At 43.4% G+C, this 12,668-nt stretch overlaps 1 protein-coding gene across 1 annotated transcript in view; it reads right to left on the reverse strand.

The window, feature by feature from the left end:
• EIF2A (eukaryotic translation initiation factor 2A) overlaps positions 1-12,668 on the reverse strand; it is a 161,887-nt gene that overhangs the window by 138,818 nt on the left and 10,401 nt on the right. Inside the window, exon 2 of the mRNA XM_069213360.1 lies at positions 2,183-2,252. Coding sequence (XP_069069461.1) covers positions 2,183-2,252 — 70 coding nt within the window. The remainder of the gene's footprint in view (positions 1-2,182; positions 2,253-12,668) is intronic.

A 12,668-nucleotide genomic window follows, 5' to 3' on the forward strand; every position in this document is an offset into this window, starting at 1 on the left:
AGCAACCAGTTTGCCTTCCATTTACATGACACGTTACACTGCACTGTAGAGATGAGCAGCACAGACACACCATTTTAAGCTGTTGTTGATGAAGTTCGATCAGCACCGTTTTTTTTTTCTCTGCACTCGTTCTTTCAATGAACGGTGGTAAATTAATAGCCCCTGGTAGCAACATGTTTTAGTACATAATGGAAATTAAAATAACCCTATCAATTACAAACAATGGTGAAATAGGCCAACTAAAAGTTAAACTCCTCTACCCAGTCCCAATGAAACCGGTGGACGGATACTGCAGCATGTGCGCGCTTGATCGCTGAAGGTGACCTTAAGCTGTGCTTTGCACTCTGCCCCAGTGGGTACCTATTCACGCCAGCCTTGTGGGCCCAGAACTCAAGGCAACCATGTTTTATTGTCCCTCAAGTATTCACAAAGTTTGCTGGAATTTAATGTTGCCTCATAACTGTTCATGATAAATATATTTAAATACCTTCAAATATCGATTGTGAGCACCCAAGTAGTCGCTCCCTGTAAGCAGCCACATCCCCACACTACTTATGGGTTGTGGTGTTGGGTTGCTGGCTTCAGTGGTACCACATAGAGAAAGTCTTCCATACCCATTTTACCTGCAGAACACACACACACACATATACACACATACACACACACTCCTGAAAGCCCACCTTAACTCCACTCTTGCAAAGACCTCTGTGCAATGCACTCACAGGGCACAAGGCCCCAATTTTATATTGCCCTTATAAACGTTCATAATAATTTTATGCCACTACCTTGAGTCGTCTTATAATTATCTGGGATCAGTCTATGTAAACGCAATTGGGAACACTTAAGAGCCCACAGCTGATGGCAGTTTCATTGTGCCCCACACATTTGGGTAACATGGCATAGCCAAAGACCAGGCACTGCTTCATCTCCTTCTTAGAAGGTTCCCCATCGCCTGGCATTCAGCGTCACCCTTTGCCCAGGTCATCCGATTCCAGCTTTCCCAAGGCACACATTCTGCAGACAATCCTCTCTGCTCCCAGAACCCACGAGCAATTGCCCTTCAGGGGGTTCTGCAATTGTCTGTGGCTGAATTCGGTAGTTAAACCCTGGGACTCTGGGTGCGAGGCATTTAATAACCCTCCACGTCAGTCCCCTTCCCACGAAGGCTTGCAGGGGACGCACCTTTCTAACACCCAGTGATGGTCGAGTATGGCCTTTGACTGTGCCCAATGGATGCTTAGTCACAGGTAGAAACCGCTGGCTGTGCCATAAGCCATGCTCCACGGCCTTAAGCAATGGGCCACCAATTTTTCTTTAAATGATGGCAATCATTTAAGTGTTACCATGTTAATGTTGCTTCTCAAGTGCTTACGATGGCAGCCTTAAAAAGGTGGCATACCAACAAATGCTAACAGTTCCTTGATTCAATTTTGCACATGTTCATATGTGGCTAGCAAGGCGGGTTACTAGGCATTCCGCTATCTGTATTTAAAGACAGTAAAGCTGATTGTGCACAAGCATGAATATCTCCGACAAGGAGGGCAGTGTTCTGAAAAGGCAACACAAAGTCTGTAACACAAATGCAGGAACCCCCAATTGTAAAATAATGCCATACAAGGAGGACTGTCATCAGAATAAGAAAGAGCCCGCAAACCGTAACAAAGTGCACAATAGAAAATGCATGTTTGCCTCCCACAGGGAGGAACTGAACCATGGTACTGAGACAGTGGAACTGTCTGCAAAGAGCACTGCAGTAGAGCACTGCAGTAAAGCACAGCACGTGACATCACAAGAGTCATACAAATTCAAGGTCTTCCTGCAATGTTCTGAGTATGAACGGAAATGTTAACACCCCACAATGAATCTAATGTTAAACTTATAAAAAACACAAATGCATCATGAAGACAAATAAAACTCGGAGGTGCGCAAGCTTGGAAGAACAGTTCTGAAATAATTTTTAAACCAATATACACTTTTAGATAAATGTTGTGAAACAGGTCACAAATACTTCACAAACATACTCCTTGACAAAAAAATGAACATGACACGGTTAATGGATCTTGGTGTCCTGAACAGAACAATACACATTTGTTCCTATCCTGGTATGCACATGCACGCAGGTGACTCTACAATTTCCTATCAATAACAACAGGAATAATATTTGTGAACAAAAATATGTTACCTTGGAAAAGATGCGTTCTCTGAAAAACTTGGAGGGCCATTTACCAAATAGATACCTTCAGTGCCCCGGACTGTTTAAAAAGAGAACAACATGCGGGTTAAAAAAAACAAGCAAATGCACGTACTGAGATCATGAATGCACTGGCATTTCGATGTAAACCACAGATTACCTACATAGTATCGTTTCCAAAATGTTGAAAACTTGTCAGACCTGTTTTTGCTCCCATTAACAAACATATGAATTAGTGATAATTTTTATAACACTACCGAATAGCTATTCAGAGGCAAAGCAAGACTCCAGAAAAAGAATGGAGCAGAATAAGAACTGAACGGCCACACAGGCAGAGCGACTACTCAGTCAACAAAAAGCGAAAAGGATAATAGTGTATTTTTAATAACCCCTTAGTAGTGTGCAGGAACAGTGATAACACAGCATATCAAACAGCACGGTGACCTAGCATAAAACAGTGAATGTTTAGTGTAACCCATCAATCTGGTGTAAATAAAACCTGCAGGCTATATAAATCATTGAATCACCAACCCACTCCATCATCCATCTGTAAAACGTCTGATCTGCCCTAGACACAGTAAAGGTGAGTGTGATAGTGGGCTCAAAGGAGGGTGGGGAGATATACAACAACAGAAAAACTAGCTAGGTATCTGATGACACATTTCTCTTAGCCTCCTCAAAGCCACATTTAAACATTAGGCTGCCCAACATATAGAGCTATCTCGTTTTAGTGATCAAGGATAGAGACCTAGGACTCGTCGTCTCGATGGACAGGATGCTGCCTGTTTTCCCTAGCAGTGCAATTTGGTACCAGAAACTAGATTTGTAATCCCCCTGAGTTTTTGAAGGATACTATTGCAATACCTTCAGAAGTCATGTCTCCAATGCCGTGACCTCCACTCTTTCCAATGTCCACATCCAACTGTGTTGAAAATGGGCGCCTTTGATGCAAGAGCTTGTAGCAGACATAATTTATCTTGTCCCAATGTGAGGGGGTGTGCACCGACTGCTGTTTCATTGAATTACTTTTTTTTATCTGAGCAGGAACACAAAGTTCCTTTACTGACTTTCACTTTCTGTTTTCCGATTTGCGGTCTATTATGATTATGTTTAATACCCCTCAGAAGAGTGATGCATTCCATTCTCTTATTTTGGGTAAACTGATTTGGACCTTAAAGTTTTTAGTGGACACAAAAATAAGTCCTAGAAATGAAGCTTATAGTTAAACTAGAAAAGGCTGACCATTTACAGAAAGAGTGAACGCACCAGACGAATCTGAACAATGTTAACCAGAAACTAGGGCGTACTTGCTGCTACACTCTCTGAAGTATTTTGTCTTGATATTTGACCCTACAAGAGCCATTTCGGACTCAAAGGCAATCTTCTGCCCAAGGTTACTGAAGCTCTATTAATTGCAACTGACAGTTAAACTCTCTCAAAATGTGCATAATACAAAAGTGCAAAATTATACGTGGAATCACTTAGGCACTCTACTGTTAATGACCTTGTAAAGAATCCAAGCCATTGTTGTCGAAGTTTTCAGTTTCCTGAGCTGTTTTCGAACGAACAAGGAGCACAAGTCTTGCCAGAAAAAAGTTAAAAATGCTGTAAAATACATAGGTTCTGGGAAAAGTGGCACTGCATCAGCTGCAGGACTTTGCAGAATCTAACGACCTAATGAGTGGGCAACAAGAGGGCTTTAATCCCGGTCACAGCACCAACCTGGCAGTCCTATAAGCACTCAATGATCTTTGCCAGCTCACGGATGAAGAAGGACCTGGCATTCTAGTTTGTTTCGACCCGTCATGCATGCTTGATACTACTAACCACATTCTTCTTAAAACACTAGAAGCAGCAGATATCACTCGTACGGTCCTGAATTGGATGACATTTTTCATTTAAGGGAGATCTCAAGTGGTCACTATTACCCTGTACTCTTCGAAGGCATAACATATTGCCTGCAGAGCCTCACTAGGGTAACTCTTATCACCCTTTCTATAGAACATGTACACGTGGCCTCATGTCCAATTGCTTCACCAAGCAGGGGTATGCTTTCACATGTGTGCCTATGATACTCAGCTTATCTTTAACCCAACTTGCAAGCAAGTGATTCCCAATCGAAAGACAAGACCTGTAAAAGAGGCCCTCACCATCATAAGGGAATGGCTAGCCAACTGCTTTCTCACGATGAACCCAACCAAAATGGAGTAGGCCTGGGTGGAGTTTGCAGAGTTCTGCCACGCAGAACTCCACAAAGTGCTGAAAAAACTCCACCGTGCAACGCAAAGTTTCGCTAGTGGTGGAGTTTGGGTAAGTCACGGTGTTTGCACTGATTTTCAGCGCAGGAGATTTTCCGGCGCAGTTAAATCAGCATGAACAGCATGATGCGGAGCACCAATGGGCGCTAACTTATTTCTGCCGCTCAAGTAGATTTTCTACTCGAGTGGAAGCTTCCTCATAGCGAACAGCAGCTTTCTCATCTCGAACAGTCACGGCTTGCCACGACCACTCGCATTCAGAAGTCTTGCTCACCAGCTTAGCAATTTCTCTTGCTCTCGCTCGCAAACTTCACGTTCGAGAGTGCAAGCCAGAGAAAAAAAAAACCTCTGCTCTGTTTCACTTCGCAGAGTTTTTCTGCATTCCATACTCCATGCAGAGTGAGGAAAACTTTTCAAACTCCGATGGCAGAGCGGAATTCTTTGTCCACCCCTGATCTTAATTACCTCTGCCTCACTGGTAACGAAAGAGGACACAGTTATGGGCAGATATAAAGGGCAGTCCCCCAGATGCTTCAATAGTGGTGCAGAACTGAAGTTCTTCTGGAGAGCACCCTGTCCCTGGAAGCCCAGTCCATGACGTGTTTACCAGCCTACGCCTTCTTAAAAAAGATTCTTCCTTTCATTGATCTCTCTGTGCAAAATGCCAGTAGTAAAGGCTATCAATTATTCATGTCTTGGCTTTGCTAATTCAATCAAATTTGAATCTTATGTTGAATACAACGTGCTCATGATACTGTGGCACGAGTGCTTACAAAAACTGTCGGTAGATCAAATATGTTGCCAGTATTGTGATCTTTACAATGTCAAACCATTTGATCTTGGGAAGTCTTTAAGGCTTAATAATTGTCTTTAAAGCTTTACATCTCAGATTGCTCTCTGTTTTGTCAAATATCTTTTTTTCCCAATCAACCGTTAAACTCCCACAGATCGTCAAACCAGTAATTGCTTGCTGCCACTAGAACCTGAATGGTCACTTATTGTGAGTAGAACTTTTCTAAAGCAGCAGCCAAACTATGGAACTCTCTCCAGTTGTATTTCTAGGAAGAAACAAATCTACTTAGTCTTTTGCAGTAAGCTGAAAACTTAGCTTTTGAACAACTACCTTCTAGCCTTTTCCTCAGTCACGGTTAGGTTTTAAGGCTTTGTCTTCTTAAAGCGCACAGATGCTTCTAGGTATGAGTGTTCTACAAATAAATTATAACAGACTCGCAAAATAGCGTAAAAGTAAATTCAAGAATACTAAGTAACTAGGTTCAAAGGGTGTTATGAATGGTCAAACTAATCCCATAACTCAAAGTTTTTCAAAAGAAGGTCCTGAAACCCCTGGCGTAGAAGGAGGTGGGTAAGGAAGGCTTCTACCCGAAAAAAGATTGAGGCAATATCTCTGACAAATTAGAATGTCTCACAACAGCATAATAATCAGGAGGAACCATTTAAGTTGGGTAAAAGCTTCACGACCCTCTGCTGACTCCAAGATGGAGACGTTTATCTCAAGCTTTATCTAATTGGGTAGAACAGTGGTTCCCAACCTTTTGACTTCTGTGGACCCTCCTTTATCTTTACTAGAGCCCGGGGACCCCACTGAATCTTTATTGGAATCCAGGGACTCCCCCACTGAGTCATTACGGAAAGCTGGGGACCTGATCTGTTAATATTATTTAATTTTCTAAGTAGTCGTGGACTGCCTGAGGAGGCTTTGCGGACCCCTAGAGGCCCCGGGACCGCAGGTTGGGAACCACTGGGGTAAAATATAAACAGTCACATTAATATGGAGCCAATTCTTAGCATATGTCAGGTACTGATACTGCAACGAACGATAATCTTTTGTGCACAACTGGCAGGGGTTTTTGCCAAATTAATTCTAATTAGTATGGAGGATGGATGTGGCTTACAGGATTTGATCAATCGCACATTACAATACTAACCAAATACACAGCAAATAGCTTATACCCATGATTTCTTCAATAAGGGCAACTTTAGAGCTTTTCAGACTGTCTGGAGTCTATGTAATACAGATTCCTCTAGGAATGTGCAAGTTGAGTTGACAACGCCAAAAAAGGCCCCCAAAATGTGTTTTCAAGTCAGTTTCCGCAAAGGTTGATGCTGAGAATAACTATGCGAGACTGTTTCTGCAGATTGGTATTCAGATACAGACTTTGATTTTCTAATGACCTATAGATGTGTATCACATTAATGTAAATGAGACAAGGCCAAATCACAGTTCTGATAATATCCTGAACAAGAGGTTTATCTAACTAAAACATGACCCTAATTTACTAATTAAGGGGGGGGGCGATATTGACCTGTAATTCTAAGAGCAAAGCAAATTATTTAGGAAGTAAAACTAAAACCTTTTAAGTTTGGATTAGCGACTTTCTAATTTAGGGAACTTCTTGACAAATGTGATATGCAGAACGAGCAGGGCCATGGTGATCCATAAACTAGAGATTTTGACTCTTGGAAGTATTGACATAAGCTGGGATGATACGATTTGAGAGGTTTTTGAAGCCATTAGATATTGTATGTCTCCAAGAGTCATGGTGTCTGCCCAAGTGCACAGTATATAGGTTCGGTATTTTTGAGGTAAAAGCAATTAAATCAATGAGGGGCACAGCAGAGGCCTGGTGACAGCAGTCTGCGTGGACAAAAATGTGTCTTAGTATTCAGTGATAATGAGATCATTTTAATAGTCTGACTTACCTGCAACAATGCTGCATTTTTTACTTTAAATGTATAGTTTATTAAGTAACCCTATATCCTGCAGGGAGTAAACATGACCATGCCTCGATTACCTTAATGGAGATTCCTCACGGTGATGGTTTAGTGTCATAGAAACAAGACTACTGTGATTTTATTAGCTACCCTTTTCGGACAACACTGAAGATGGTTGGTTTTTTAGTTGTGTAATGAATTTTGGGGTATTTCAACAGCGATACAATGAACTAAGGCGAAACTGGAAGTGTGAACAATTAATAGTCTCCCAGAACAGATGTCTAAAAAACCATTTTGAAAACAACCAACCTGTTCAGGTCACCTAGCTGTCAGCTGGCATTTCTCCTATTTTACATTTTTATATACCCAGTCTCATCATGTATGTGCAGAGTTAGAGCATTTTACGGAATAGTCGCCATAGAGCAAGCTAGTCCTCTTTACAATTAAACTGCAAAACAACATATAAAAGAAGGGTGGGGAAAATATGGAAAAATTCAAAGGTAATTTTAGTGGACAAGGTTAGACAGTAAACTGACTTCTGTAATAGTAAATTACATATAGCGTCTAGAGTGTATGCACATAAAACACTATTGCTCGGTGTACAAGAGTAGGGTCTACAGGCGGCCAAATTAACAATAATTCGTATTTTTACATTATTACACAAATAGGAGTTTCACTAGTACGTCTCACACTATCATTACATAGAAGGCATATAGATGTACATTACCTAGAAAAGAGAACTGAAAGGCTGGTACATTAAAAATGAAGCAGATGACTACACAGCATCACGATCATGTGTCATCAGAAAATAGATACATTTTTAAATAAATGAAACACAACCAAAAACTCTGACTTACGTTTGTAAGCTATGCACTGGCGTTGAATACACAAAGTGTACAAAGGTAGTGTTGATTACTTTTGTTTCGAAGATATATATATATATATATATATTATAAGCTAGACATTGTGACAGAATAATCAGATGTTTTACTTGGCTATGAGTTTTGTTAAGGTTTTTGTACAGAGATAATAAGGCTTCGATTCAGTGAAATGTCAGTAACACCTGCCTCTAAGCCACAGCAAACGCAAACATGCACGAGCCAGGAGCCTTTGCGGGAGTGCAGTGTGTGAGAGGCGACAGCTGCATGGCATGAGAGGACTTCAGAGAAGGAGGTGCTTTACAAAACGTCATAATGAGAAGCAAATTTAAGGAAACGCCAGTGTCACCGAATGTTAAATATTTTTTATTCAGGCAAGCCCTTAACAGTGGCCACCAATGCTCAACATGTATAAACCACAAAAAACAGAAACCTAGCCAAACATTTTCCAGATCAGGGCTCACCGTACTTTACCCATAGCTGCACGGTGGCGAAATTGGATACCACAGAAAGCCCCCACCTCTCACAGACAAGCCTCATCACTACATTGTGTTTTCTTTAACACTGACCCTGGCAAACAACCCCACTGTCAATAACATACACTCATCCTGGCCACAAAAGGAAACACGGAGAATGGCTAGATTAAACATCCTTATTATGGTAATTCATTACACTGCTGCCAGTCTTCCTCCAGCATCACCGACCACACAAAAATATTTCAAGAGCTTCTCAGGCTGCAATTCATTCACTGATCACTGTTCTTTGTCCTTAATCTCATTTTCTTCCTCTAACCTTCTTTCTAGGTCTGTCTAAGTGCAGGACTCCTTAGGATTCGTCTGAAAAGCCTTCCTTAGAGGACCATCAATATATCTTGGAGTTTACATAGATGGTTTTCAAAAGGCTCCAATAAAGACACTTTCTCATGAAAGGGCATCTTCCCTGAATTAAAAAAACATAGAGGAAATGTGCTTAGATGTGGTGCCCTATTTGTACGAGCCATTTTGGTAGCCAAACATTTTTCAGACCAGGGCTCACAGTACTTTAACCATAGCTGCACTGTGTTTTTGTGCTTGTAGAATATGAACCTAAATATTACGCCTCTCTAACCTTTGCTTTTTAGTGAATTTGTTAAAAAAAAAAATAATAATAATAATTCTATTTCTTAACAATAACATCCCTGTAACCTTTGTTTTTGTCAGTGAATTTATAGGGTTTTTATTAATGTTAAGTAATATTTAATTACCTTACGTTAATTCAACCCCTGTGCACATCGGAGGTGGGCCACAGGGCCTGGCGTGCCTGGCACCCAACCCCACCCCCACCCAAAGGCATCCACCCCACTGCCTCCCATCCTTGGGCGGTTAGGCCCTGGGTTCCCTATCCCCCAGCCAATTAGTGGAAAGGCAGAGTTCTACACGCACCTCCTGCCCGGAAAGATTTTCAGGCCGAGGACGCCATCCCCCGGGTCGGCTGCCAATTAGTGAAAGGAGAGGAGGGGGCCACACCCTCCCCCCCTTATTATTTAGGCACTCATAGAGTGAGACAGCTACTCCGATGAGTGTCCCAGCGTTAAATAGCAAGTCTGATCCCTGAATAACAGTGCGATTAGAAAGCAGGCACTACTGCCCCACTTATTTTTTGCCACCTGAAGTGGGAGTGGCTACTACCAATGCGTTGGATGAACCAAGACACTGTGCTGGTTGGTAAGGTGTGTATCTTTGGACAAATACTGAGGGCCTTCAAGGTAGAAAGCTATGTATGCCAGGACTAAAACTTTAAATCTCACCTGTTCTTTTATAGGCAACCAGTGAAGTTCCTTTAGGTCTGGTTGAATATGGGCTCTCCAGGGAAGATGTAATAAGTGCCTGGCAGCAGCATTCTGTACCAGCTGCAGTTTCTTCAAGAGGTAAGAAGGTAGGCCCCAGTATAGAGTTGGCGTATTCCAGCCTTGATGTCAAGGCATGGATGGATCACAGTCTTCTGCTGCAGGAGTGGAAGGAGGTGGGGACACCTTTTCATCATTTTAAACAGGTCAAAACAAGTGCCTACTATCCCCACTACCAGAGGTGGAAAATTAGGCTGTGGTATCAAATGTAACCCAAGATTGAGAGCTACCCTAGTGTGGTGGGGTGAGGTGAGGAGGAGGACAGGGGAGCCTCCTTGGCCAAACGTCATTATCCCAACTGGGCAGACGGATCCTAAAGGCAGAATTTCTGTCTTATTAGTATTGCATCGGAGGCCACTGTTGCAGATCCAGAGAAATACAGAAGTCAAGCAGGCCTGGAAGTCGCACAGTGCACTAGGAGTCTATCAAAAGTAAGCATCAACTGTGTATTGCATGCATAAGATATAGTATGTACTCCGAAAATTTCTATTAGGGTAGCAAAGGGGGTCAAGAACACATTAAACAATGTGGGACTTAGAGCAGACCAGTGAGGGACTCCGTGGTGCGATTGTTTAGAATCAGAGGCATATGGGGCCATCCAAGCTGACTGAGACCTATTAGTCAGGAAGGAGCGGCGCTAGCCAAGGCAGGATCGCAGACACAAATAGCTTCTAAGTGCTGCAAAAGTGTAGCATGTGAGACCGTGTCAAAGGCCACAGCTAGATCAAGGAGAATCAGAGCTACCTGCTTCCCCTGACCCACCGCTAGCCTTATTGTATTTCAGACTTGTAGCAAAGTGGTCTCCGTACTAAAGCCAGGACGGAAGCCTGATTGAGAAGGATGAAAAAGAGCATTCTGTTCGAGAAAAGCAGTAAGTAATTTATCAACTTCTCCAAATTTTTTGTAAAAGATGGAAGCTGAGAGATAGGATGAGAATTAGCCAGGTTGGTCTTTTCTGCTGTGGGTTTCTTTAATAATGGAACCATATTGGGCTGCTTCTAGCCACTGGGCAGTGTGGCCATATGATCTGACCATTTTGAATGCTGGTTTAGAACCAGGCTGATGGCGTCAAGAGTATGAGGGGGAAACGGGTCATCTGGAGATCCTGATTTAAAAGCCCTCAAGGCCTGAGCACACTCCTCAAGTGAGATCAAAGAAAATTCCTGTAACACATAGCTACAAGAGGGCATTAGTTCTGCCTGCAGTGCCATGAGATCGCTATTCCGCTTAGCTGGCCCGAGCCCATTAGATGTGAAGCATCTACAATTGTTTGAATTTTTGTGACCCAAAAAACAAAACAAAAATCAGACAACTCTTTACATAACCTAGGAAAAGGTGGTAAATGATGAAGCACAGCTTCTGGGTGCGTGAACTTTTTAACAATTGTGAATATTTCTCCAGACTTATTTTGGGACTTGTCATTCTGACTGGTAAAGAAGCTCGACTGAGCCTTCTTGATTGAGCAGTGGTAAGTATTCAAGGTCTGCTTATAAACTGCTTTATCATTGGAAAGGTAGTTTCCCCTCTAAACCCTTTCCAATGTCTTACAGTGCTTACGGAGCGCTTTTAGCTTAACACTGAACCAAGGGGCTGCCTGTCTTTTTTTCTGAGGAGTTAGCATCTCTATATTTAATAGATGTGGAATCGTTAGCCACCTGTGCAAGCCAGAAATCCACTGATCTGGTGTCGGACTCCATGTCCCCGATCATAGACGGAACGCATTTGCACAGGACAGGGCTGAACTCCATAGAGGGGCCAGTGGCCCAACTACGAAAAGGTACAGAGGAACTAAACTTGTGTCTACGCAGGCCAAAATAAAGTAAAGTGAACTGGCCCAGTTCCCTGGGCCAATTTTGGCCCCAGGGACCCCATCCCCTGGGGCGCAGCCGCTTTTTTACCAGGTTCCCTAGCCCCACCCAGGGCATCCAGTGTGCACTGCTGGGGAGCATGGGGGAAGGCTCAACGCCCCTGTGGTCTCTGACGACTCCCCACCTCCAGCAGGAGCCAGCGTTGCTTCTGTCACACAGGAAGTAGCCAAAAATGCTGTTCCCTGCGTGCGGGAGCAATTTTATTATTTGTTTTCCTGCTCGCTTGACAGCGGGCGGGAAAGCAGAGGAAAAGTGTGCTCCCAGCAGGCAGGAGCAATTTCCCTGCTACCACCTGCTGGGGCCGGGCTAACTGTTTGCTCTCGCTTGGCAGAAGCTGTCAAAGCTCCAGCCAAGCAAAAGCAAACATCTATGTCCAGAGGGAATGCACCACAGGACTTAGGGAGCCGGCCCTAGGGGCATGGCTTTTCCCAGGGCCATTAATGGTTCCAGGAGGCGGACTGCGCAACCCTCCTCTTGTTTTTACCTGGCCTGCCCCGGGGGAGATGGTAGTCCCCGGGGATGAAAATGGCCCAGTAGGGTGGTCATGCGCTCCCCTCCGCAATGAAGGGAAAAAATAAATAAATAAATAAATAAAATCGGCCTGGCCAAAATTGTCCTAGAGCGGGTTGTGCACCCCCCCCTTGCTAATTCGCCAGGGCCCTGGTGGGGAATGTTCTCGGGGCCACATAGGGCCCAGGAGGGGGGGTCTGCATGGCCCCCATTCCATCATAAAGATTGGCCTTGCCCTAGGCAGGTGGCTATCGCTAAGGCCATAAGGAGGGAGGCTGTTCAGCGTTCCACCTTAATAAATTTTGGCCTGCCCCGGGGAGGTAGGCAACCCTTCCCAAAATAATT

Source organism: Pleurodeles waltl, chromosome 11 (genome assembly GCF_031143425.1).
Source record: "Pleurodeles waltl isolate 20211129_DDA chromosome 11, aPleWal1.hap1.20221129, whole genome shotgun sequence".
Taxonomy (NCBI): Eukaryota; Metazoa; Chordata; class Amphibia; order Caudata; family Salamandridae; genus Pleurodeles; species Pleurodeles waltl.